This window comes from Leucopleurus acutus, assembly GCF_964270905.1.
Source record: "Leucopleurus acutus genome assembly, chromosome: 15".
Lineage (NCBI taxonomy): Eukaryota > Metazoa > Chordata > Mammalia > Artiodactyla > Delphinidae > Leucopleurus > Leucopleurus acutus.
The window spans coordinates 16,619,233-16,645,421 of NC_139157.1; the positions used below are offsets into that span (position 1 = coordinate 16,619,233).

The 26,189-nt window shown below is 43.3% G+C and overlaps 1 protein-coding gene across 1 annotated transcript in view; it reads right to left on the reverse strand.

The window, feature by feature from the left end:
• The window catches only part of UST (uronyl 2-sulfotransferase), a 289,990-nt gene that overhangs the window by 53,366 nt on the left and 210,435 nt on the right, over positions 1-26,189 (reverse strand). The window contains exons 6-7 of the mRNA XM_082855525.1: positions 10,222-10,319; positions 8,226-8,383 (exon numbers count right to left, since the gene is read on the reverse strand). Coding sequence (XP_082711651.1) covers positions 8,226-8,383; positions 10,222-10,319 — 256 coding nt within the window. The remainder of the gene's footprint in view (positions 1-8,225; positions 8,384-10,221; positions 10,320-26,189) is intronic.

The following is a 26,189-nucleotide window of genomic DNA, read 5'->3' on the forward strand; positions in this document are numbered from 1 at the left end:
CTCCAGAGGATGAGGTTGGGACCTAGAAGAGATCAATTTCCCAGGGTGCATGGATGGGAGGTGGAGACTGGGGGAAACTTCTGGAAAGATGATTCCAAGGGCTCCTAGTGAGGGAGGCCAGGAAGACCAGAGGCAGCATCAAGGGATACAGCGAGCTCACCGGAGTCAGCGAGTGCCTGGTAACAGAAGGGGAGTCCACGCTGGTGGGCAGAGAGGGGAATCTGGGGGTCAGGTAGGGCAGTAGGTGGTATCTGGAGAGGTGTGCTGGGCTCCCCAGTGGAACAGTGCAGGACCGACTGGAGCCAATGGTTACGCCAGGCCTGGAGAGTGGCTGGGTCTTGGGTGCAGAAAAACGGAAAGAAAGCAAGGAGGAAGAATCCCAGCTCTAGGGACCTGGGAACCTGGCAGTATCCTGACACACTGTTAGGAAGTGAGGGATCCTTGGGTGGTGGTCAGGCTTGCAGAGGGCAGGGAAAGCGGGGTTGGGGGAGTGACACATGGCCCTCTGGCAACTGTGGCTTGGCCACTGGTTCTGGGATTGGTATGAGTGACTCAGTTCCAGGTTGTACCACATAGAGATCTAAGGCTGCGGATACTTTTATAAGAGAACTTTTATAAGAGAACAGGCTGTGGACTGGCTTAGCAGTAGGGTGACTGAGCTGCGAAGAACTGGGGGCTCAGCTCAAAGAGGCAAGGTCAGTAGGCAAGGGCTGAGGTGGGCTGGACGCCCCTCATGCCTCCCAAGTATGGGACTTGGGACTTCTGTGTCTTCACACCTCCAGGTCTGCACTCATGTTATTTTTTTCTGCCTAACTTGCCTCCTTCCACGTCCACCTTGTGAAGAGCGATGCACCCTTCAAGGCCTGGCCCAAATATCTCCAGTAGGAAATGCCCATCCAGTTTGCGACAGCATTCATGCCAGATATGGTTTTCTTTATCTTTATACGGCTGTTGCCCAGGACTGGAGTGTATTGCAGACATGGAAACACTTGCTGAAAGTGCTTGTTGAATTTTTCTAGTATTTTCAGATTATACCTGCTATTTAGATATTAGTCTTCAAAGAAGAGAAATATTTTTGGAACGTTATTACTATAAAATCAGACCATGTGTTGAATAGAGATAATCTATAGATTTTATTTTCAAGCATTTACCTTCAACTGCAATACATAAGAGTGCTTAGTACCCACTTAATGCTCTGTATTAGTGATTAAATATGAAGGATGTTTGGAGGGTCATAGATTCATGGAGTTTGTGGTGGTTCTGGGGGCAGAAGCTTGAATGTCTGTGGTCACTTAGGACTTGCTAACTGTGGGCAAAGCTATTCTACTCTTTGACTCTCAGCTTTCTTATTTAGAAAATGAGACAAAGACTAATTGTCCTCCTCAGCTTCAGAGGATTCCTGTAAGAATCAAATGAGGTCATCTTATGGAAGTGCTTTATAAACGGTAAATTGCTATGCAAATTATTATTATTTAGGAACTGTTGCTGGTGTTCGCATGCAGGACTATTCACTAAGATGCCATTGCTGTGTAATAAGGAGTTTAGCTGTTTGAACATGAATGGGTGTACACACACACACACACACACACACACACACACACACACACACGTAATGCAGTACCAACCTGACTAGAATCTGAGCCTAGGACATGACTGGTGATACACAAATCATTATGGAGAATATTGATGGTACATGAACCAATAACAGATTGGTATCCTAGTTTTTATAAATGATAATTGTTTTTTTTTTTGCGGTATGCGGGCCTCTCACTGCTGTGGCCCCTCCCACCGTGGAGCACAGGCCCTGGACGCGCAGGCCCAGTGGCCACAGCTCATGGGCCCAGCCGCTCCACAGCCACAGCAATGTGGGATCCTCCCGGACCGGGGCACGAACCCGTGTCCCCTGCATCGGCAGGCGGACTCTCAACCACTGCGCCACCAGGGAAGCCCGGTAATTGAGGTTTTTAAATAACTTCATTGGTGCCTGTAAATAGTCTGAATTTCTCCCAACCATCAGTTGTATACCCGTGAAGTTCCAGAATGTTTTTGGGTTTTGTTGTAGCACAAAAGTAATAAGAAGATGGAAATAAAAAATGAGAAATAGCATGTTTAATCCAATCGTTGTAGAATGATGGATGATTTTTATAAAACCAGAGCAGACGGTACATATATTTTTAACCCACGCAAACTTATTTGTAAACTATCCCCCAATTCCCGACCCCACTGGCTCTCAGATAATGTGCTTTGGACTACTGCAATCAATTGTACTTGGAATCCTTTTGATACGATCCCATTTTCAGGCCCCATATTGGGCATAATTGTACATCTGTGTTCAAGCATTCTGTAAACGCCTGTCAGCAGATGCAAACTGTTAGGAAACCACAAGCACTTCCTTGAGAAAATGGAGAGACACTGCCACCTGCTGGACAAAGTTTAATTCATTAACTGCGCTCTGAAGTATGCAATTCTGCATATGGAAAATAAAGGTTTTTCAAGAACTGAATCTTAGGGTCATAGTTAAAATAAAAACGCCATCAAATCACTGAACACCCATCCTATATCTACTAAATAACATGATGCATAACAGGCTGAAAGATTCAACATTCAACTCGAGTTAATGGTAATTGGTCCTGGTCACATCTCAACAGTGGATTTCATTTAAGGTTGAAATTTTAACGCCCTGATATTTCTGCTAAGAGTTCAGGCATACAAATAGATGATTTTTAAAAAACCCTCAGTGACTTGCATGGTGTGTGTTTTTCAGTCCTGAGCATGTCACTGTAGTAATATTTCCATTAAACTTATTCCCTGTGATTGTTTCAGGAATAAAGTATTGGCCAGAATATAACTGTTCCTCTCCTTCTAAGTCAGAAATACTATTTCCTAAAGGCATGCGATTTCACAGTCATAGGTCAGCTGTCACTGATGAAATAAGTGAAGGGTGACCATTTTTTTCTTCTCCCCCCCCCCTTTCCTTCTTTCATGTAGAAGTTACAGAGAGAGCTGAAGCCCTAGTTCCTCCCAGATAATGGCCCTGTCTCTCTCCTGTAATGTGGTTGGCAGGTTAATAGCTAATTACTGAACACTTAATCATATGTTAAGCTCTGGGCTAAGGGCTTTACATGGATTCGATCAGGTTCATCTCTCACAACAACCCTGTGAAGTAGACAGTACTGTTTATGTGCCTTATACAGATGGGGAAGCTATGGGGTACAGGGGTTACACCTTACCTCTGGTTATCCAGTTAAGTGGAGAACGGGCTTTAATGCCCGGGCTGCCTACTCCAGAGCCTGTGCCCTAATAATTATGATATTCTGTCTTCTGGACAGAAATGCATATGGTATGGAGAGAGAAGGGTGGACAGTGTGACCAGAGAGTGTGTTGGGATCCCTGGCTTAGGGAAGAACGGATTCTGAAGGAATGACCCTGCAGCGAGGATTCGTCATGTCCTCTAGGTGGCGATAGTCTCCATAACTAAACCTGGGAATTACGAAGGCAATGGGGACTGCCTGCGGTTTTTGCTGGGCGGGGGGCGGGGGGAAGCACCGTATAATTGTGCTAACCAACAGAAGGTAGAAAGAGGAGCCTTAAAACCTTCTATGTGATACTTTAGTATCATAATAATATAGACCTTAGCGATCAACCACCCAAAGCTACATTTGCTCTGGTCCTCTGGGCAGAACCACGGCAGAAAGAGGACAAGGAGTCTCTTCAAACTCCCAACTCAGTGTTCTTTCCTTAAAAAATAACTTTTCTTGGGCTTCCCTGGTGGCAAATTTTCTTGGGCTTCCCATGTGGCTTCCCTGGTGGTTGAGAGTCCGCCTGCTGATGCAGGGGACACGGGTTCGTGCCCCGGTCCGGGAAGATCCCACATGCCGCGGAGCGGCTGGGCCCATGAGCCATGGCCACTGAGCCTGCGCGTCCAGAGCCTGTGCTCCGCAACGGGAGAGGCCACAACAGTGAGAGGCCCGCGAACCGCATAAAAAAATAATAATAACAAGTTTTCTTTATGAATAATAGGACAATTTTAATTTTCTATGTAAATATCCTCAGATTTGAATTCTGCAATGCAAATGAACTCCAAGAGTACACTGCTATACCCTTAATAGGAGTCTAATTATCATTCATGCCTAGGAAAAAGATATTTAAATTTGTACTTTATTTATCATGGTTGTTAATAAAAAATATTGAAGTATAAGCATTTTTTTTTAAAAAAAAAACAACGCACCCAATTTATGAATGAACTTAAATCCTCAAAGTTAGCACGGAAGTCATTTTGTTTGGAATTAGACATTTTTCCTTTGTAGTATAGCTGGTGGCCAGATTCTCAAGACAGCCCACAAAAGTCTTGTAAATTCTCTACTGAGGTTCCAGTGTTTACATTTGTAACGGAAACAAGTTGAAAATGAATACTAATGTAATGCTAGTCACGGAAAGTATTTAGAATACAAGGGAAAAGGATTGGAAAGTATTTAAAATACAAGGGAAAAGGATTAGCTTTCAAGTCCTCACATAGTCCTCAGTAGGAGGGTTAAAATATCAGGTCCTATTGTTCCATATCTGGATGCTAAGTGGCACTGCTGAACTGGAACAGCTGGGTTACTCACCAAGTCAGGGGCGGATATGGGAGACGCTGATATAAGGACTTTTCCTATCACAGATATTCACTTATTCTCTGTCTTTAATTAATTTTCTTATTTATTGTGGCCTTTAACACCACTGTGATTTTAGCTCCTAAAGAAACTATGACTAAGAAAGCGTGTCCCTTTTTAAGAGCTAAGGGGGAAAAGCATTCATGAACACGTTAACGCTTGTGGCTCAGAAACTCTTAAGTTGTAGCCCTTTGGTTCACATTTCGGTGGATGACCATGGAGCTGTCTCTCCAATTCTTTGGGCCGGCTCCAAGCTTCTCGTTTTTGAAAGTTAAGTAATGAGCAAATGTAATCGAGATTAATCAATAAAAAATGAGACCGCATAAGTTAAAGAAGTGAGGTCACTCTTACCCAGTAAATCTGTTTTGGCCTTGGTTCCCCCAATTCAAACTCATACCCAGGTTGGGCGGAGTTTACTGAGCCCTCACTCCAAGGTACTGGCCTCAACATTAGCAACTGCCCTTGGGCTGGCGGGAAATACCAGAGTGTGTTCTCCTGGTTATCCACCAGGCTACAACTTTCATTCTTATTTCATCTCGAGTACTTACTGTCTTCAACTTCTTCTGAGATACACTAACTGGGTCTCCACAGAATGCAAACATTAATATAAAATGACTAAATTTCAAAAAATTTATGAAGACTAAGTTTCTCAAATATTTTTGGTAGGAGACAAGTTTACTCACCAGCATATACCTTCTTACAGGCAACGAATGGGGTGAGGGAGCACGAACAGTTGACCTATTATTTAGCGAAGTTATTAACTTCTCTAAATGGTGGGTTATTGGAACCCACAGTACTGATTGGAAAGAATTAATGACTATCCTTCCAATCTAGAATAAGTGACAACCCATTTGACTAGCGGACGTTATTTTTACCAGCTCCCCGGTTATTGTTATTAGTGTTTTTTCTTCAGCAGTGAGACTGGTCTAAATACTTTTCGTCTTGCTGGAAGGGGATGACTGAAATCCGCACACACCTGCATTTTTTAAATAACAGGATGAGCACCAAAGAAAAATGGCCAGTGGAATGTTTGCCTCTTAATCCAGCTCCATCTACAAACATTTAAAGGTCTCAGATTTTAGTGTTTCTTCCCTCTGTCCTCCAGTCTACTCAGTTATAAAATTCTTGTATAAAGGGCAAGAGCAATGATTTTTGTGGGCCATTATCTGTGAGTGTAGATTGAAAATGCACGGGTGATGAGGCTCTGGTGTGAACGACGAAGGGACCTGCTGCTTCTCTTCCTTTAACCTATTTGATACCGGCTCACTGATTTGTGGCCATGAGGAAACAATACAGGGGCTTAGTCTTTGCAGAGGCTAAAATATAGCAGAAAGCTGGCCAGGCGAGGATGCTCATCTCCTGTCCCCTGCTTCAGGGGATGAGGAAACTCTTTGGGACAGAGCCACTGTGGAGCTACTTGGCCTTCAAGGTTACCATAGAAAAATCTCACAGAAGGTGCCTGAGAGACCACAGAACACAGGGGAAGTTACTGGAGAATCACTCAAATGTTCATTTTGTTGTCTACGTGCCGTGTGGCAGCGGAGACCATTACACTGGAGTGATATGCAAAATATTTAACACCAGTTCCACTCAGGAACTAAATTAGAACAGTTGTTGAGTCCTGGGCCAGAGTCCTGAAGACCCCCTTGCGGTGGTGGGGGAGGGGGCGGTGAGGGTGTGTGTGTGCGTGTGTGTGTGTGGAAGTGCACCCGGAGGGTGGGAGCCCAGGGCAGTGTAGACGTGTCTCGCTGTTTTAACCACTAGTATAGCTGGACTGTGTGAACTGGTAATGTGTTGGCTGGCCTGCGTTCTCCCTGGGGCAGCAGCCTCAGAAGTATTTCATATATTGCTATGCCAAACTCAAAGGGGAGAAAAATCTTTATAGGTGGAAAGATCACAGCTAAAGACAAAAGAGCTAAAGTCACTCAATCTTCAAAAATATGTTCTACTTTAATTAATGGGCTTCTAGATCACGGGACGAAGGCCTACAATTCCTGAGAAGTCAGGTATTTAAATGAGGAAAACAGTTGGGAAGTGAAGATGACACATCCTGACAACAGTAGGTAAGTGAGCCCTTGGGGCTAAGATTTTTGTTTGTGGTTTACTTGTATTTAAGAAGAACAAAGATTAAAATGTCCTCTTCTAAGTTATCAGACCTACACTTCTGATGTTGACCCTTGGTGTGCTGGGCCGTGACATCCTGAGAATCCTGTCAATCCCAGATCCCAGGATGGATGAAGTGCGTGGTGTGGCCTCACCCATACTCTTCCCAAGTGCTGGGATAAGAGTGTGTTCTTATCTGACAGCTATGTGTCTCCAAGACCCAGTCAGCCTTTTATCTCATGCTGTACATCTCACACCCCCACACCCCCACACACTATACAACAAGATAAAGCCGAAGAAGGGAAATAACAATGAATAACGTAAACCTTTTCTTCAAAGGAGCCTGATTTAGGGCGAGACTCCTCCTTGCACAAAGACCAGAGTTTACTTTGTCCTACAGAGCTAAAAACTGGTCCCAGGAGAACTCTTTAAATTCTTTGAACTCTTTAAATTGCCCAGAGTTGAAAGAGCAAAGGAAGGCCCTATTTCAAAAAATGACAATTTAGAGTTTGTTATGCTTCTAGCTATTCCAACCACACTTCTTGCTGCGGAGACACACCTCGAGGTCCATGGTCATGTAAGTACATGCGAGTTTGCCTCTGAATAAGAGTGTTGGGAGACCAAGGCAAAATCACCTTCCCCCAGCGAGTCCCTGGTAGTGGTAGGGCCACCCGATGGAACCAAAGTCAGGGCTCCTGTAGGCAGAACCTGGGCATCAGCACCTGTCAGTGATGCAGGTGTGGTACGAGGTCCCTGCCTGGCTGCGTGGCATGTGAGGCAGAGGCTTCGTTTGGGAAGCCCTTCCTCTGTGCCTCATTTCTACAAAGCAGAATAACACCTTCCATTTCCCGACAACAAAACAAAACCATAAACGGATTAGTGAAGAGGTATTGTTGAGGCAGCAGTAGATTAAGAACAGGAAAGAAACAAAGTTGAGAAAAACAAACGATGGGCTTCTGAAAGTAATGATTTTACAGTGACACTACGGGCAACCCTTAGAATTGCTTTGCTGCATTCTCCTTCTTCTGTTTGGACACCACTCCATCTATTAGAGCAAAATCATTATTGCATTCTCAATGTGCTGCTTTATGGACTCTATGTGCCAGGATCTGCTTTTGTCAAATGGAAGTAGGGCCAGAGTTACCTCATCACACGCCCCCAGGGCTCCAACACACACCTGCCTGTTCACTGGTTCACCCCAGCACCAGGACACGGCCCACGGGAATGCTGCCCATCTCACTTTCCAGAGGGAGAAATGGAAGCATCTGGCCTTTAAAACACGGCGAGTTTATGTCTGGCCCTGAAGCTCAAGGTTTTGGTATCTAAATCTCGTGGTTCTAAGCTTGCTTTGAAGCCAGGGGAGCTCCCCTTCACTAACAGGAGAGATGATTTCACGCCTTTCTTTCCCGAGTCCTTTTCAAGGTGAGGAAGCCTCGAAACAGAGAAGCACTTGCTTACAGACAGGGTTACCTGGGTCTTTGTAGATGCCAAGCACACCCTTGAAGTAATGAGGTAAAAATCTTTCCAGTAGAAGCAGCACATCTTCCAACTCCTCCAGAATCCCCACAAGCAGGAAGTTCTCATTCACGTTCAGCTTTGCTCTTTCAAGGGCCCACTCTCCAGGCTCCCTTTATGGATATAAAAATGATTTTGAAATCAAAGATTGGTTTTCGAATTGCAGCAACAACGTGCTGGAAGCTTCTCCCTTCTCCCACCCATCCCCAGTCACATACGTCCAAATCCCACTTTCTCCAGGGCCCAGCGAGCCCCACCTAAACGTTTGTTAAGAGAAAATGGGCCCAGGCAGCTAGGTCTCAGTAAACGCTGATGAGAGTGGCCTTTTAATAGGAGGACCAAACCGAACCCATAAAGCTAGAAGTTTTGAAATATGAAACTTACTGATTTTGATTTCTGTAGAAATCAAAATAGGTGTCAGGGCATGACCACTAATCATCTTATTCTTTTGAGGAATTTAAAAACAAACTTTTTTTTTTTTTCTTCAATTACAGAAGGAAAACAGCCTCATCTTATTTGTAAGGCAGATCTGTGAGCCAACAACACGGATGTGAATGTAACGCCTGGCTGGCGTTGACTATCTGGGGGAATTTGGGCAAGCCAGGATTCTTTTTTGAAAATGTTTAATAATCCTTACTTAGCTCAAATAGTTGTCATCAAGGTGGAACAAGGTGACATTTTGAAAGCATTTTGAAAATCATCACGAGATAAGGCATCAGAAGTCCTCGCCCCAAGATTGGGAAATATATAATTTTAAAAGTACTTCAAGGAGTTAGAATCTTGTTTCTTGGAATAAATATCCTCATTTTGACAGAAAGCGAGTCAACTGGCCCCAAATCTTCCCAGGATCTGAAGCCCTGACCGTGAAGCAGAAGGCATTTACTACAGGGGCCAGGGTGGGTGAGGGAGGCCTCCTGAGCTCAGGAGTTTATAATGAAGCAGAAAACTGACACTTCTAGCCCCAGAATTCTGACCGTAAACCAATTGGTTAACTCGGCCAAACGTCAATAATAACAACACACATAATAACGAAGCAGCAATCACAGTGTAAGCAAAAAGTACGAGTGAGCTGCAACTTGGAAACAGCTGTGTCCCCCCCAACCCCCAGTCTCTTAAGGAACACAACGACCTTCTAATCAATGTCTCCTTTCGGGGAAAATGCCGCTTCTGGCAGCAGGGTTTATTTTCCACCGAGCAAATATAATATTCATCGTTACTACCATTTCTTCTGGAGGATACACATTTGTCTAGTACAACGAATTTCAAGTGTAGCTAGACCAGAATCACCTGGGAGGTGGTCACAGATGCCTGGGCCTCACCTCAGAGACTGTGATCAGGTGAGGGTTCCTAACAAGTACCCCAGGGATGCAGATGCAGGAGGTGGGTAGACCACACTGAGGGCCCTTACTATCTGAATAAGTCACTTTCTAAAGAAGGTCTTGCAACCAAGTAAGGTTGAGGAGGGATCACTAGAAAGTACTTTCTTCTCTTTCTACTAAGTATGCCTCAGGAGAGAGACACTCTGGAATTTTGGGTGCGAGCATCAAGTGTTTCAGACCCAATCAGACACACCACACTGGCAAGGACAGCTGTGGATACAGCACAGTCACTACAGAGGAGCAGGTTGGGCGCACACCCTGGGCTTCACTATCTCATGGGCTGCGGAGTGACAGGTGTACGTCAAAGGTGAAGAAGACTTTGGCTGGCATTTCAGTTACACAGCTTTACGGGTGGTTCCCAAGGCCTCTGCCAGACCTTGATTTGTTCATTTCTTTATTTACAGGACATTCAGAATCTCAAATGCCATCTTGAAAGATTAACAGTAAATATTAACTGAATTCCAGAAGTTAGAGAGACTGGGGACGCAGAAGACGCCCACGCAGTGCCAGTTGGTGGGTTTCCCGTCACTGTTGTCCAAGTGAGCATGTCATGAGCCTGTTTCAGTCCTTACCTGCATCTGGGATGCTGTCCACAAAAGTACGGAATGATGTAAAACAACCTGGGGTTGGAACACTCAGGATAGTTTTCAAGGATACACTCGTTGATGTCCTAGAAGAGAAAACACAGCAGTGAGATGTCTGGCGGTCTCTGCAGGGCTTGGTCTAATGTCATACAGTGTAAGTAAAATTGATACTTTAATGATACGGGAAGGCCTTGAGAAGGTGTACAGAACTGATGGATTTCATGAGAAGAAATGAAATCCCTTTTTTGCCCTGCACCAGCCTGCTTCACTGGCCAGGTACACACATGCTCAGAGCATTTCACAGAGTGCTTGGTCTGTTGAGTTAAATGAATTTCTGCATTTCCCAGTGGCCTGAAGTCTCTAGCTAGATGACAAGCATCTTGGAGCAGTTCGACTGACTGTGGCTAGCTGTGGCCCCAGCAGTTATGAGAAACTGGGAAGTATACAGTGGACACTTAACAAATATTTGTTTAATGAATTCAGTATGACTTAATTCATTCAGACTTAATCAGAGATCCCTGTACAGCCAGTCCTGTAGAAATGTGTTTCCCTGTGTATCCACACGTCCAACAAATACTTATTAAGTACCTACAATAGTCACATAGAGGGTCTGTAAATTTTAGAGGGGCTGTAAAACCATTTCTAACGTTATATTAGGTTAGGAAGTGGCCGGATGTTTGCATATAGACATTCTCTCACTTTCAAAAGCAACAGTTGTGATTTTCAAATAGAAAATCTGGAATTTCTGCATAGAAAGTTTCTCTTCTATGAGGTTGAGTGCAGTGTCTTTGTCAGCATTACTAGAGCTTACAATGACATGAAAAGAAGGGCTAAAAATCCTCTTTCATCAAGGCAGATTACATTGGATACCCTAGATAAGACATGTCCGGTTCTTAGGTATTTCTAAGGAGAAAAGATAACCCAATTTACAAACAAACCAAACAGCTATGGGATGTTTCTTCAGAGACAATACTGGCAAGGCAAATTAAGAGTGGATATAACTCAGCAAACATGGTCCTATGGTCAATGAAGTTTATGAGTCAGTTGAAGCCACTGAATCTAATACAATTAGGGTAAATGGTTAGTTATTAAAAGGTTTTTTTTAGTTCAAGTTGGGAGTTGGAAAATATAACTTAAATATCTATTTTTTTCAACAACATTTTCTTTTCCTTCTCATGCTTCTTTGGTTTATATACCACTTAAATAAATTACACAATTACAGTAACAAATTCAACCGGAATAAAGAGATTCAGGAACAGACATACTCCAGCTGCGCACCTGAGCCTTGTGTGGGAAGCACAGGTGCACAGTTCGCAGAGAGGAGTATACGAGAAGCATGTGGAATGGTGTACGTCAGCCCATCCAGCCATGCATGAAGTGAAGGCAATAAGAGCACCTCACTGCATATGAAAACCCATTACAAATGCATGATGTTAGACCCCAAATACCTTTCTAAGAAGAAACTGACACAGAGGGGTGTATGTATAAGACTATTCATTGCTATAAGATTTATTACAACAAAATATGGCAGAACGTACAGGTCGTTAATGGGGGATTAATTCAGAGAGCAGTTATGGCACGTTCCTATGATGAAATACTGGGCACCCAGCAAGGATGAGGAGGATCTACATGCACTGTCCTGAAAAGCGTCTGTGATGAGTTTTCAGATGAAATAAAGTCAATTATAGGACAATATGAACATGTAGGACAACATAAAAATAAAATGTGTTTACATAAGGACAGAAATATCTGGAAGGGGCTTCCCTGGTGGCGCAGTGGTTGAGAGTCTGCCTGCCGATGCAGGGGATGCGGGTTCGTGCCCTGGTCCGGGAGGATCCCACATGCCGCGGAGCAGCTGGGCCCGTGAGCCATGGCCGCCGAGCCTGCGCGTCCGGAGCCTGTGCTCCGCAAAGGGAGAGGCCACAACAGTGAGAGGCCCGCGTACGGCAAAAAAAAAAAAAAAAAAAAAAAAAAAAAAAAAAAAAAATCTGTAAGGATAAACACCAAACTGTTAAAATAAGTCATTTATGGTGGTAGATGTAATGGAAGATGGGAATACACTGAACTTTATTTGTTTTTGAAATGTTAGCTTTAATTATAATATATATATTTTAGTTGTATCATCAGAAAAGTTTAAGGAGATCTACACATTGTAAAACAAACTAAAACTTGTATAGAGGGTGACCAGGCTTTGCCATGAGGATGCTCTGACTTCCCTTCCTCCCTCACCCTCCAGGTATCCTCTGGCAGTTGGCTTCCCCCAGGGACCTGAGCCTTAGGTCAGAGTGACCCAGGAACTGGGCTGGGGTCAGAGGGAGGGAGCTAGGAGCTGGGTGGGAAGCAGAGCACAGGAGACTCCGGGCACGGCCAGCGTGGTCAGGAGGGTCTGTCCTCTGAGGTTGAGATTTTATAGCAAATGGCTGAGTAAAATGGTGGTGATTTAGGGGGTGTCCAGAGATCTGCCCCCCACACAGTCAGCCCCCCAGAGACCTGCATTAACACGAGGGGCGGGGCAACTGAGCCCACCCAAGCCTCCTGCAGAGACTCTCACAGCGCCTGCGCTTCTCTGAGTTCACTTTACAGCGGCCTTTTGAGAAGAACTTGTGTAATTGTTTGTTTAGGTGGTGACTCCAGGAGAGCCCAGATGCCTGCTCACTGCATCTCCAGTGCTTAGCACCCTTCCTGGAAAAAGCAGAGGTGCAATAAATACTCAGCGACTGAATGAGCAAATGGCAGAAGGAACAAGCCAAGACACACACCCCTGATTCTGTTCCCAGAGATCCTGGCCTGGGGCTCGCAGGAGGGGGCAGAAGGCATCAGTTGGTGGGGAAGGGGAGGGCTGAGGACTGCAGGGACCTAGGAAAGACGTTTCTCTATTGGAATCCACAAATAACCTCTCAAGGTCAATTTATGGGAAGACATAAATTCCTAGTTTAAGAATTACTGTTAACAATTCTTCCTTTCTTAGAGCAAGGCAATGTCGCAGGAGATTTCAAAGGGTTCCATTTGAGCCCATTAGCTTGATGGATGGTGTTGGCCACAAGCATCTTATGGAAATGCTATAGGAGGACATAAATACAAGATGACTCAGATGTAAGACCAAGCGGAAGCAGGAAACGAGCTGTGAAGACCCACGCACTCAGCTGCCTACGGCTTGGCCACAGTGAACACTCATCTGCTTCCCGGCAGCTCGAGGACGCGGGGCTTCGGGAAGCTGCTCCTGGCCACTCACACAGTCCACTCTTACTGGAACCCAGAACTTCAGTGAATGACCTTTCAGTGTTTTGGGCAACCAAATGTGACAAGTGTCAACACAGCTGTTCCTCCAGTGCTCTGCTCCAGTCCCCCCCAGGGCCATACGGTTTCCCCCCAGAATTAATGGTTTTATTTTTGGCGTTAGGCTTCGCCATCTTGTGTTGTCTTACAATCCCCTTTTTATACTGAAGTTCTCTTTGTACATATATAGTTTAAAATGATTATGCAATTTCATGTTTTCTTCCCATGCAGTGTTTCTAGGATAAGGTTGTTTTAAACGAAAACCTTAATGTTTATTTTAAGACTTGCTCTAAGGTCTTCACGACGGTGACGATTTGGCCAAGCGGGCCCGCTTGCCAGACTGCTTGCCAGTGCTTGATCCACGATTTGCTTATCTGGTCCCTGGATCTTGGCAGCTGCCATGGCACCCCACAAAGTGTCCCCTTGCCCAAGACTAGCCCTCTTGTAAGACTGGGTTTCAACATAAGACCCCACTCTCCCCACATTCTCAATTTATTCGGGAAATGAGATATTCTCTAGGAGCGAACATTCCAGATAACTGAGTCCTTTTAATTGCCAAAACTACAAAAAAAAAAAAAGGCCAATTTTGGTTGAAATTTATTCTAAACTGTGCTATTTTTAAAAGCATACACTTACACCCTCTAGGTTTTCTTAGTGGCTTCACCTTCTTCCACTTTGATCGGACAGCAAAATCACGTTCAATTGATTTTCTCCCGTAACATTTTCACTGGATAGACTGTGATGAATAACACGCACCTGTCAAATGCCAAAGGGCCCTCAGTGCCCAAAGGAAACCCCAGTCACTACAGCCAGATCCCTGGGGGTCACTCCCGCATCCTCTCTCACCCTCACTGTTCACGTCACTCAGTGGCCCGACCCTGCAACCTGACCCCTAAATGGTTTTCTAACCTGCCTTCTGGCATCCATTCCACACCTCAGGCCCTGCTCAGCTCCTTCGCAGCTGGTTAGTATCTCTTCCTTTCATCTCTTCTCCCTGAACACATTCTACACAAAGTTGCTGCAGTAATTTAGCCGAAATGCAAATTCATCCACTTCACCCCTCTGTTCAAAAGCTCTGAAGGACTCTTAGTGACAGTGCAGTGGCAATAAGGATCAAGTAGGGCACCTGTTAAGAAACGCTAATTCCCGGACCCTACCTTGATTTAAGGGAGAGCTTGATTTAACAGGTTTTTCTGGGGACAAGGCTAGAAATCTGCATTTTATTTATTTTTATTTATTTATTTTAACATCTCTATTTGAGTATAACGGCTTTACAATGGTGTGTTAGTTTCTGCTTTATAACAAAGAGAATCAGTTATACATATACATATGTTCCCATATCTCTTCCCTCTTGCGTCTCCCTCCCTCCCACCCTCCCTATCCCACCCCTCTAGGTGGTCACAAAGCACCGAGCTGATCTCCCTGTGCTATGTGGCTGCTTCCCACTAGCTAGCTATTTTACGTTTGGTAGTGTATATATGTCAGTGCCACTCTCTAACTTTGTCCCAGCTTACGCTTCCCCCTCCCCGTATCCTCAAGTCCATTCTCTAGTAGGTCTGTGTCTTTATTCCCATCTTGCCCCTAGGTTCTTCATGACCTTTTTTTTGTTTGTCTTTTAGATTCCATATATATGTGTTAGCATACGGTATTTGTTTTTCTCTTTCTGACTTACTTCACTCTGTATGACAGACTCTAGGTCCATCCTGCATCTTAAAGAGGAGCCTTGGTGATTTTGAGAACCTGGTTGCCCTTCATGGGCCTCAACACTGGGCCAGAAGGTAATTCCATGCCTGGCTCATCTGGGTCCCTTGCCTGGAATTTCCTTCTGCCTCCTCCCCTGGTCCCATAGTGGGCCTACGTTTTGGCGGAATTCCTGGCAGGACGAGTGTTCGTATATATGCCAGTCCACCTGTAGCGAAAGGAAGGCTCCAGAAGCTGGAGAAGAATTCGGGATCTGACAGCAAGTTCAAGGTCACTCCTGGTGAGCCTTCTGGGTAGACAAAGCACACACAACCTGCACTGTGTGCTTTGCAGCATCCTAAGCATCCACAGTCCCCATTTAAAAAAATCCTCTCACCTCTCACCAAACTGAGAGTGGTCCTGGGACTCTGTTCTTCTAGTAAGACAAAATAAGCGAAGTCTCTAGTATATTTCTCATTCATCCCACGATCTTTCGTCATCAAGCCCCCTCCAATCCCATGGCTACTCCTGGGCCCAGAAAGGAGGGATTTAAGGAGTTCCAGTAAAAGGAAAAGTTGAGCTACACCTACGGTCCATGGTGAGGTGAGGGCTGTGCCGGATGGGCAGGGCTCCAGCACCCCCCAGCCCTACCAAAACCGGAAGAGCTATGCTTTGCCTGGGTTTATGTATTGGGTTCCGTGTAAGATTTCAGCTGATAACAAGGCTCTAACTCTGAAAATCATTGCTTCAGGCCAGCACGCAGAGGCTCAGGGTATTGGAACAGCTAGCATGACCCCCATCACACCGCCCCTCCCTTTGCCCTATATAAGCAGGTGATTCTGATTGTAGGGCCCAGGAAGTCGGATCTTACTAGCTGGGTCATGACTGTTTGGGTCCTATGATTAAAGAGCACCTTGTGGAAAAAACCAAAAATATGAGAAAACATTTTTCCTCTTCCTCTCCTTCCTAGGGTCCAGGCTGCTGAGAGTTCTATTCTTCCCCCTATCTCACCCTTTAAGGAAAGAGGGGATACCAAGCCCATGCTAGCAAGGGGAAGAGTAGGTTTCTTATGTGCACAATAGTGTTAAACACTATAGAGTATCTATATTCTAAATGTCAAAAATATCTTTAAAAATGCATGGTATCTTTTATTGAAGAGAAATTTAATTTATTATAATTTTGGTGTATAGTGTCAATCCCTTGATTATTTTAGTTTTCATTATCAACTGTGAATGAATAGAGGCCCTTTGAACCTATGACAAGCTGGGCACGAACGTGGGCTTCAGGAAGGCATACTGTACACAGGTGGGGTGCTGGGCAGACTTCCCGAATTCAACTCTCTGAACGTTTTGAAAGCCACACCTGCTGGGCCAATGCTGTTCCAGGCTCCTGGGCAGGAAGGGCTGCCAAGTATGCAGAATTCTGCCAGATTGTGCAGTTATTTTATTAGGCAAATAAATGTCTACAGATTCTAGTGCAAAACCACTGGGCCCAACCCAGTTTTGTACAGACATTTTCAAAAGTAAACGTGGAATACATTATCAGTCACTCCTTTTCATAATTATAGTTTTTTTGGCTAACGATCATTTCCCTTCCTTCTACATATAATGTCTGGAATATTTGCACAAAGAATATCTTTAAGCGGAGGTTAGCCCCAGTGGGAGTTACTTAAGAAACCACTGGATACCCTAACTTTTATACAAGTGGGACACTTTAAGAAAGTCCATCTCGACAAAAAATTTCAGGCATAAATTTTATAGAATCATAAATTATGAGAACTGAATTCAGTGACTAGCTGAAGGAAGACTCAGGAAAAAGAGGTAGAGGAGGGCTATCAATCCTTTAGTGCTCTTTATTAGAAATGAAACACATGATAAACTTCACCTGGGATTCTAATTTTAAACTTTCAACTAGAATTTTCTCATAAAGTTTACATCTATGATGCCACAATATGGTCAAATGCAATCTGATTTCAGAGACTCTTAATTTGGAGTAGCTCAAAATCGGTTGCTTGTTGTGTTTAAATAAATCAAGCTGAAATCTTCAACAAACCAATGCCAAGGTTCTTTAATTATTTTATGAATTAAGGCATCTACTGTACATAAGACATCATGGTAAGCACCCTGGCCTCAAGTAGCTGACAAATAATTGTGCCTGTCTCCCTTTACTTGTAGTTTACAAAATGTAACTTTACTAACATTTATATAGAATATATTCTTGGTAGTGGTTCCCTTTATTTGTATGTGGTTCCCTTTTTATTAATGCTCTTACCTTATATTAAAATTTGTCTTATAAACTTTTTTTTAGCATTTAAATGGTGACCTTTTCTCATCCCTTTACTTCCAGTCTCTATTTTCAACAGATGACTCCCTCTCCCTGTTTAATAGATGAATGTAATCATTTACCTTATTATGATTATTGATATATTTGGATTTATTTTTGCATCTTTCTTTGTGTTTTGTTTGTAATTCTTTTCCTCTGCTTCTTTTTTTTTCTTTTCCGTTGGTTTTTAAAGTTTTTGATAATACCACCTGCCTTTCTTCTTCTGCTTTAGAATCTAAAGATTTTCTTTCTACTATTTTCACAATTACCCTTACATTTTTTAACGTTCTAAGATTTTTTCCCCCAGATATGTGGTTCTGACAGCTTAAAAAATACAAACGATAACAATGCAGCTTAAACTACTCTCATTACTTGAGAAGTACTGAGGAGAGGTGCAGAATTTTAAGAAATCATTCATAAATGGTCAGAAAGGTGAGTCGATGGAAGAGTCATTTAAAAATGTTTAATGTTCAAACTTGATTAATTTTTTTCTAGTAAAGTCTGAAGTAATTTGGTCTTTCTATATTTCTCCTGAATCTGGAAAGATCTTAGCACTTTTAATTATCCATTAAACACTGCCCATCCCATCTTATCAACGTTGTCTAAATCTAATCCTTTTTTAACACAAAAAACTCTTCGCACTCAGTATTTAACTCATTTACCAACAGGTGTTAATCAATGGCTATATTCACTGTTGCATCTTGTGTCCTGCACCTTCCTCACTTCTCATAATCCATCTTTTAACGATCCTTTTAGTGAAGTCGTTAAGTGGTTAACTCTTTCTATGTCTGAAAAAGCTACAGAGTGATTGTGTAGCTGGATATAAAATCCTAGGTTGATGGTTATTTTCCCTCAGCACTGTGAAGATACTACTCTGCTGTCATCTGGTATCTACTGTTGCTGATGGGAAATCTGCTATCAGCCTAATTATGCTTCCTTCACTGGTCATCTGTTTTTCTTCCTTTTCCTTGATATCCTGCAGTTTTACTCTAAAATATCTGAATGTAAATTTAACTTTGTTTATTCTGTTCACAGGCTGTGGCTTTGTTCTACCACCCCTCTAGGTCTGCCCTTTAAAAGCCATAGTCCCAGTGATGGGTCAGCAGTCGTTTTGTCTGGCTTTCTTTGCTTGGCTGTGAGGGAAGTGTGGCTCCCCACCTGAGGCCCTGAAAGCACTGATGCTGGCCCCCGACAGAGAACCCAATGCCTGGCTGCCGCTGCCCCATTCTGGACCGGAGCTCAGCTGGCCTGTGATTTCACCACTGCTCATCACTCTGGTATTGTTCCAGGCATGGGGACCCTCTTTGGATTTCCTTTTTAAATATTCTATCTATCATTGCTACGTGTTTGGGGCCAAGGGAGAGTGAAATCTCTATACCGTCTCGCTTGGGGGTCCTGTATGGGCTGTTCATGCTTTTTTTCCTTCAGGGAGTTCTATTGGAGAGAATATGGAGTGCAGAAATGTGTGTGATGGATGTGGGGAGTGCACCCTGCTGAGTCAGAGGAAAGATGCTTGGTGAAATGTCAAGTCCATGCCAAAGCAAGGTCACGTGTTTATTGAAACGTGATCATTTCTGCTTCATGAGGATGTCAGAAGCCAAAGCACAGTTTAAGCCGGACCTCGAACAGTAGGATTCCTGAGGATTCTTCTTACAGACCCTGCAAGATACTAATATATTGTAGCAGGGACTTTATTATAATGGTGTTGCTTTGAATCTTTTAATTGCTTCAAGTGTGTCGCCAAAAGTTCCAATATGTGAAGTATACCACGAACACAAAAATGGCATAATCTTCACTCTACATTTTCTTTATTAGTATTATGTAGACTCTAAACTTCTGGAAGGAAAGCTTCCTGTCTCCTCTCTGTATGATGGTACCCACCCAGGGCCAGGCAGGTGCTCTTTTATAGCTCATAAAAGTAGCCTTTGAAGATGATGAGATTTTAATTTGAATTGTGCTATGCCTAGCAAATCACCATGGGAATCTGGTAAAAGCTTTCAGAAGACACTGCTGTTTTTCAATAAACAACATCATAAAAAATTCAGCAGCAGAGTGAAATGCAGAATGAAAGTACTGGTGCATTTTAATCAGAAAATGCTTAAATGATATTGTGGATGAAGATATATCATTATGGATATATTTTTTTAGTAGACATCTGGAGGACTGAAATGTCATTAAATGACCTCTAACCCACTCCCTGCTAGAAAAAGTACATTCCAGATTTGGTCTCCACTTAGAGGAATAATGACTTTGGGGCTTTGTGATTCTAGTCTCCAAGGCCCAGAAAAGCCATGTGGCTGGACCTCTGCCACCAGCAGCTCTGCCGTGAGCTCTGAAAGTGCTATCTTGGTTAACCAGCCCACTGTGGGCAATTCTGCCCTGTGCATTCGGCCCAGCACATAGATGGCAGCAATCTTTGCAAAAGGGGGCTATGCTGATTCTATTTGGAAGCATAGAGTCAACAGGACTCTCTGTCCTTCTAGCACGACTAATGTTGAGATGCTGATTAAGCCCTTAAAATAAGCAGGAGGACAGGTTTATGGAGAGATCCACCGCCCTCTCTCCTACCTAGTCACACAGAAAAATAGGTCACCACTCTGTGGGCTTGCTGTGGGGTGGTAGTATGATATCATTCGAGTGGATTGCCAGTGGCTCTTATGGGCCTACAGTTTTCCCACTCTAGATCTTAATAAAACCATGGAAATACATTTTAACTTGACTGCTTTCCGTGCAACACCAGAAAGAAAAGATGCCGGTAAAACCTAGGCCAGAGATCAGAAGGACCACTGCAGATTTCACTTCAAAGTTGAACTATGAACTGGAAAGAAATGCATCGCTCACCTCATATCTGTTCATTTCACCTGATAAAAGAAGCCTCAGGACTAGGCTAAGTCCCCACACAGTTCAGTATTTCCTGGAGGTGGTACTAGGCAGACAAATCAGGCTCCAACAGAGCTTCTCCACCGACCTGAGCCTTTGTGAGTGTAAGAATGGCAGGAATTCCTGGGAAACCAAGTACGTTCTTCAAGGGTTTTTACACCATAAAAATTATTTATGACTCCTTTGGGCCACACAAGTTTCTAAAAGCCACAGAAACTGTCTTAACCTCATAGAATTTTGATGGTTTTGCCTTCCCAGCTGAAGAGGTTTAGAATTCCCTTCTCTTTCTTTCACATCCAATAGTCTAATAGTTTTGGCCTAAGAGGCCAAATCTGACCACAAAAGTCACACTTTCAACTTCTGGTTATCCAGGGCATAAACAACATGTCTGTAGATCTCTGAAGGCTCACAGCCTCTCCTTTCTGTGGCCCTGTAGTCCCAACTCAGAAGGTCATACAGAATCCACAACAGGTTTAATAAAGAGAAATTGAAACTAAAGAGGCAGAATGATTATTTTAGATGAACTGGGAATTGCAGTTTCTTAAGACGGTGTAATCATGAGTGACTAAGAATTGACTGGGTGAGAGAACTATAGGAGTGAATAGGCAGTTTTGTTTTGGAATGCATTGATTAAGGGCTATCAAGGATTCAGCAACATTGGATAAAGCAGTCGTGGAAATACAAGGGCTTGACAGTTCAGCTCACCCCTAGAAGGAAAGCTATGCAGTGAGAAATACAAGGAAAGCAGGGTGAAAACTACAAGAGCTTAGCAGTGGGGTCCGGAAGGAGAGCTGTGGTTTATAGAGAGCATGATTCCCTTCGTGAAAAGACTTACTAGGACCACAGGGAAACCCTTGACTGACGAAGTGGTGAACAGCCACCTGGTGGGTTATCTGTGGCAAATTTAAAAGCGCAGGCTGGCTTCCTACTCTCGGGATATTTTCAAATCACCGACTTCCCTCTCCACCCTTAAGTCAAAGAATAAGAATTCATTTCAATATTAGCCCAAGAAAAACACAATCAGAGGAGGTCACAATGCTAGAATACCATTATTAATTCCAAGACTAAATACAGTTGATTTCAAAGCTTTCACCAGAAGAGTGGAAAATTTCCCCAGGGGGTTATGACTGGTTTCACTCTTCCGGTAACCATCCTGTAAATTCTTTGCTTCTTCACTTTTAGCACTAAGGGCAAGATAGTTTCTCAAAGTACAATAAGCCTAAGGATGCTGCTTTGATTTAAGAAGCAGAGAAAAGGAAGGGAGTTATGGATAAGAAACGATTACCGTTTTTCAAAAAGAGTAACCAACATTTTAGAAAGTCCCATTAGAGAACCCTCGGTAGTCCTAGACTATTATTAGGGAGACAGTGCCCAAGACCTTCCTGTCTGCAGCCCACGACCGTTCTCCTTTAGGGAGAGTCAGGATTTAGCAGGAGGTATGTGCCGCTCAGTCCTATAGAAGGTGGAGGAGAAAATCATTCTCCTTATTCTACATTCTTGCTCTGGACTTGTTAGGTCTAAATCTATCTCATTGATAGTCAGAATTTGGAGATTTAAGATGTCAACTGACATGCAAACAAATGCATTAAAAAACAAATGTCATCCCTAGCTGTTTCTCCTTGCCAGTAAAGACTGAGGGAAGCAGGTGGTTATTAACTTGGAGTACAGAGTACAGACACTCCCCCACCCTCGCAAAGGGGTCTGGGGCTATAACTGTATTTCAGTGTGATTTGTTTTGCATTTAAAAACATTATTCTGAGAGGTCCGTAGGCTTCACTAGACTGCTAAAGCAGTTCATGACATGAAGGAGGTGAAGACCCTCCGTACTGGATATGGACAGCGGGCATATGTCTCTGCCGTAAGATGTATTTCCTAACTTGTACTACAGCACCGGCCCATCCAAAACTGTCAACAGAAGATTATTTTTTACCAAGATTTAAAAAATTCCATTTCAAAGAGTTGGAGAGCAAACTACAACAACCACCAACAAATATTTTTACGCAAATAGAGTCCCCTTGGTGGTTTCAAGTGCTTAAAAGAATTTCTGTACTTGACACTTAATCTAGCACAGTGGTTCTCAAAGTGTGGTCCACAGATTGCTGGCGGGACTTGAGACCCTTTTAGGGGTCCACAAGATCAAAACTATTTTCATAATCATACTAAGGTGTTATTTGTATTTTTGATGGTGTCAACATCGGTACTGATGGTGCAAAACGGTGGTGATAAGTGGTTGGCTCATTAGCATGAATCAAGACAGTGGACCAGGGGCTTCCCTGGTGGTGCAGAGGTTAAGAATCCGCCTGCCAATGCAGGGGACACAGGTTTGAGCCCTGGCCTGGGAAGATCCCACATGCCACGGAGCAACTAAGCCCGTGCGCCGCAACTACTGAGCCTGCGCTCTAGAGCCGGTGAGCCACAACTACTGAGCCCACGTGCCACAACTACTGAAGCCCGTGCGCCTAAAGCCCGTGCTCCACAACAAGAGAAGCCACCGCAATGAGAAGCCTGTACATCGCAACAAAGAGGAGGCCCCGCTCGCCGCAACTAAAGCCCATCAACGAAGACCCAACGCAGCCAAAAATTAATTAATTAATTAATTAAAAAAAGAAAAGACAGTGGACCAGACTTGACCAGATATCATGGTACTCTTCACCACTGCACACACTTCAAAAAAATTTTTAACTTAAGAATGTCTTTGAAGGAGCAGTAAAAACTATCAGTTGTGCTCAATTCCAGCCCTTTCAATTCCGTGAGGAGATAAGGGAAGATTGCATAAAGCACTTCTGCTACTGACCTCTCAGCAGTCTGGTGGAGTCTAAGGACCCACTTCTCAGATCAATGTGCTTGAATGTGTAAAATAAAACATATGATAGTAGAAAGAAAACCAAATATATTGAATTATTTATCAAAATACTAAAAAGTTGGGGTAAGTAATATATGTGCTTGTTAAAATATTAAATAACAAGATTTCTCAGTGGGTCTAATATCTACCATCATATCAATCCAGGTATTATGGTAGTGTGAATGGTTACTTAAAGAGATCTCCAATAAGAGTAACTGATATAAAACAGAAATGAATTCTATTGGTGACATTATAGGTATTGTGAATACTGCTATAGTTTGTTGCCTATATTCAAAAATGAAGGAAATGCTAAGTTAGTGAAAATAATGACGTATTTTTTTCCTCTATTGGAGTTCATAGACTCTCCTGGACTTTATCCATGGACAATTATCACCACCTGACTACTGCCTATTATTTGTCTATCTATTTGTTTACTATTTGTTTCGCCTCACTAGGGTATCAGCTCCAAGTGAGGTGGGACTTTGTGTTGTTCAGAGCGGTCCCAGGGCTTTGAAGGGTGCCCGGCCCGGAGCAGATATTCAGCCAGCATTTCTCAAGTGAATGAGGAAGTACCATCAGTTCCAGACCCTACTCAATAAACTTGGCCCATTCTCCTCTTTCCACTTCTAGGTCAGACTCCTAAAAGAACATCACTGCAGATTTCAAGTTTACACCTCTTATAAATATTGTGGTTCGCAGCCAGTCTCATTATTTGATCCAAACTGTTTTAGAAAGAAGTTGGTGCTTTAAAAGAACTTCTCAATCAATGGATACAGAGCCTCCTAGCACTGTTCTCTGGGGATGCTCAGCGCCTACTACTGTTCCCTACTGGCTTTCACAGAGAAAAGGCAAATGACTGAAACACAAGAATTTTCTGCAAAATCCCCAAAGTAAAGCTTCTGTGCGCTAAGACAGAAAATATGAATCTGAAAGTCTGTATATCTGGGATTATAATTTTATCCATGAGAACACCCTGGTGTCATGTGAACGAGGTCAGACAGGTAAATGGAGAAGTAGCATCCAGTTAACTTGTCCCTGAATGTTTTCTTTGGCTTCTCAATCTTAATGCACTAATTTGCTTAACTATTCAAATTCCAAAGCAAGAAAGATCTCCTTGGTGTCAAAGCTTAGCCTTGCTCCTCCAATATTTTTATTATAAAATCAACCCATGGGATTCCCTGGTGGCGCAGTGATTGAGAGTCCGCCTGCCGATGCAGGGGACACGGGTTCATGCGCCGGTCCGGGAAGATCCCACATGCCACGGAGCGGCTGGGCCCGTGAGTCATGGCCGCTGGGCCGGCGCGTCCGGAGCCTGTTGCTCCGCAACGGGAGAGGCCACAACAGTGAGAGGGCCGCGTACCGCAAAAAAAAAAAAAAAAAAAAAAAAGCAACCCATGTTATTATAGAATATACAGTTAAGCGAAAAAAGGAAAATAAAAAGCAACCATAAATCTGCCACACAAATATAAATATTTTAAAATAAAAGATATAAGGAATTAAAATATAATAGATAAAAAGAAAAATATTTTGGTGTATAACCCTTTTTAGTATTTTTTATATGAAAGTCTATTTTGGTTACTGTGGGTTGTCCTGACTCTAATTCCAAATAAAATATTAAAAAGGACAAAGGAAGCAACGGTCTTTGAACTTTATTACCCTACACACATATTTTTCTTTTTATATTTAAGTGTGAAATTTCTTCACAAAGTGGCCCTGTTTCTTTAGTTGCATTTCCATTGACTTAAATGTTCCTCCATCTCCATTACAAATGGAGAGGAGTGGAATTAATAAAGTAAAAACTCACTGATTACCCAAAAGCTCAGGAAAGTTTGTTATTTACCATATGAACTGGCAACTTATTATTAACTCTTGTATTTAAGGAAGAGATGTGAAGATTAGACAAAGCCTTCACCTCTCAAATGAGAATGGTCAATGGCCCTGGCTGGGCTTTGATGTCTCAGTTTTACAGGTCCCGTTTTTGGAAGAGTAAACATGGCTGCCTTAATTTAGTAAGTTATCTGTTAACCTGGAAAGACACGGGACAGAGTTGAAGACACATAATCTGCATTTGCTGTTGTCAGAACAGATGCTTTTATTAACGCAATCCAAGTTGTTTTCAGTTTATTTGAACGAGGATAAAGACCAATCACTTTTGTTTATCCATTATTTCGGTAAGGGTCTCATGGGTTACTTTTTTTCCGCTTAATGCCCTGGCCCTCCGTCAAATCAGTCTACAGTACTGGTAAAATGCTAATGCAGTTTGTAAAAAGTAATGGAGACCCAGGTGTTGGATTTCTGCTGTGGCTTAGCTACTCCTTCACAGAGGGAAGGCCCTGAAATCTCTGACTTCAATAATCCACCTCGGTTCTTCCCTCCCTTCACTGTCCTAAATCCTTTTGAACTTTTTAAACTTTTTAACCGAGGTTTTTATTTGGGGGCACTTACTGAGGTCAAAGAACCCCACCTTCCTGAAGTTCCCACAAAGCCATAAATTGCTTCTTTAGAAGTCTAGAGGCTTCAAATGATAACAAGAACACTGTGAATTACGTGTTTCTTGTATTTTCAAAGCCTTTGAGCATCTATTATCCCAGTTTTACTGGCTGATGGAGGACTGATGAGGTTCCTACATTTCTAGAAGGGCCATTCCAGAGGAGCAGAAGTGGCTGTAAAGCTCACTCCTGGCTAACTCACTGGTGGGAAAAGGGTGTTGGAATGTGGGTGGGAGAGAGTGCAGGCTCTGAGCTGCTGACTGACAGACCAGTGAATTACCATGAATTAGCCGGAAGCAGGGCAATGTGGAGGAGGAACCAACTAGCTGCATCCTTGGAAACAGGCAGAGGTCTCCTTTGAAGAGTGGATTTGGCAATGGAAAGAGGCGAGTTGCAGTGTTGAAGTGCAGAGGGCTGGGGCGGGGCTGGGAGGGGGCAGGGAGCACGAGACAGTGCATCACCTCACA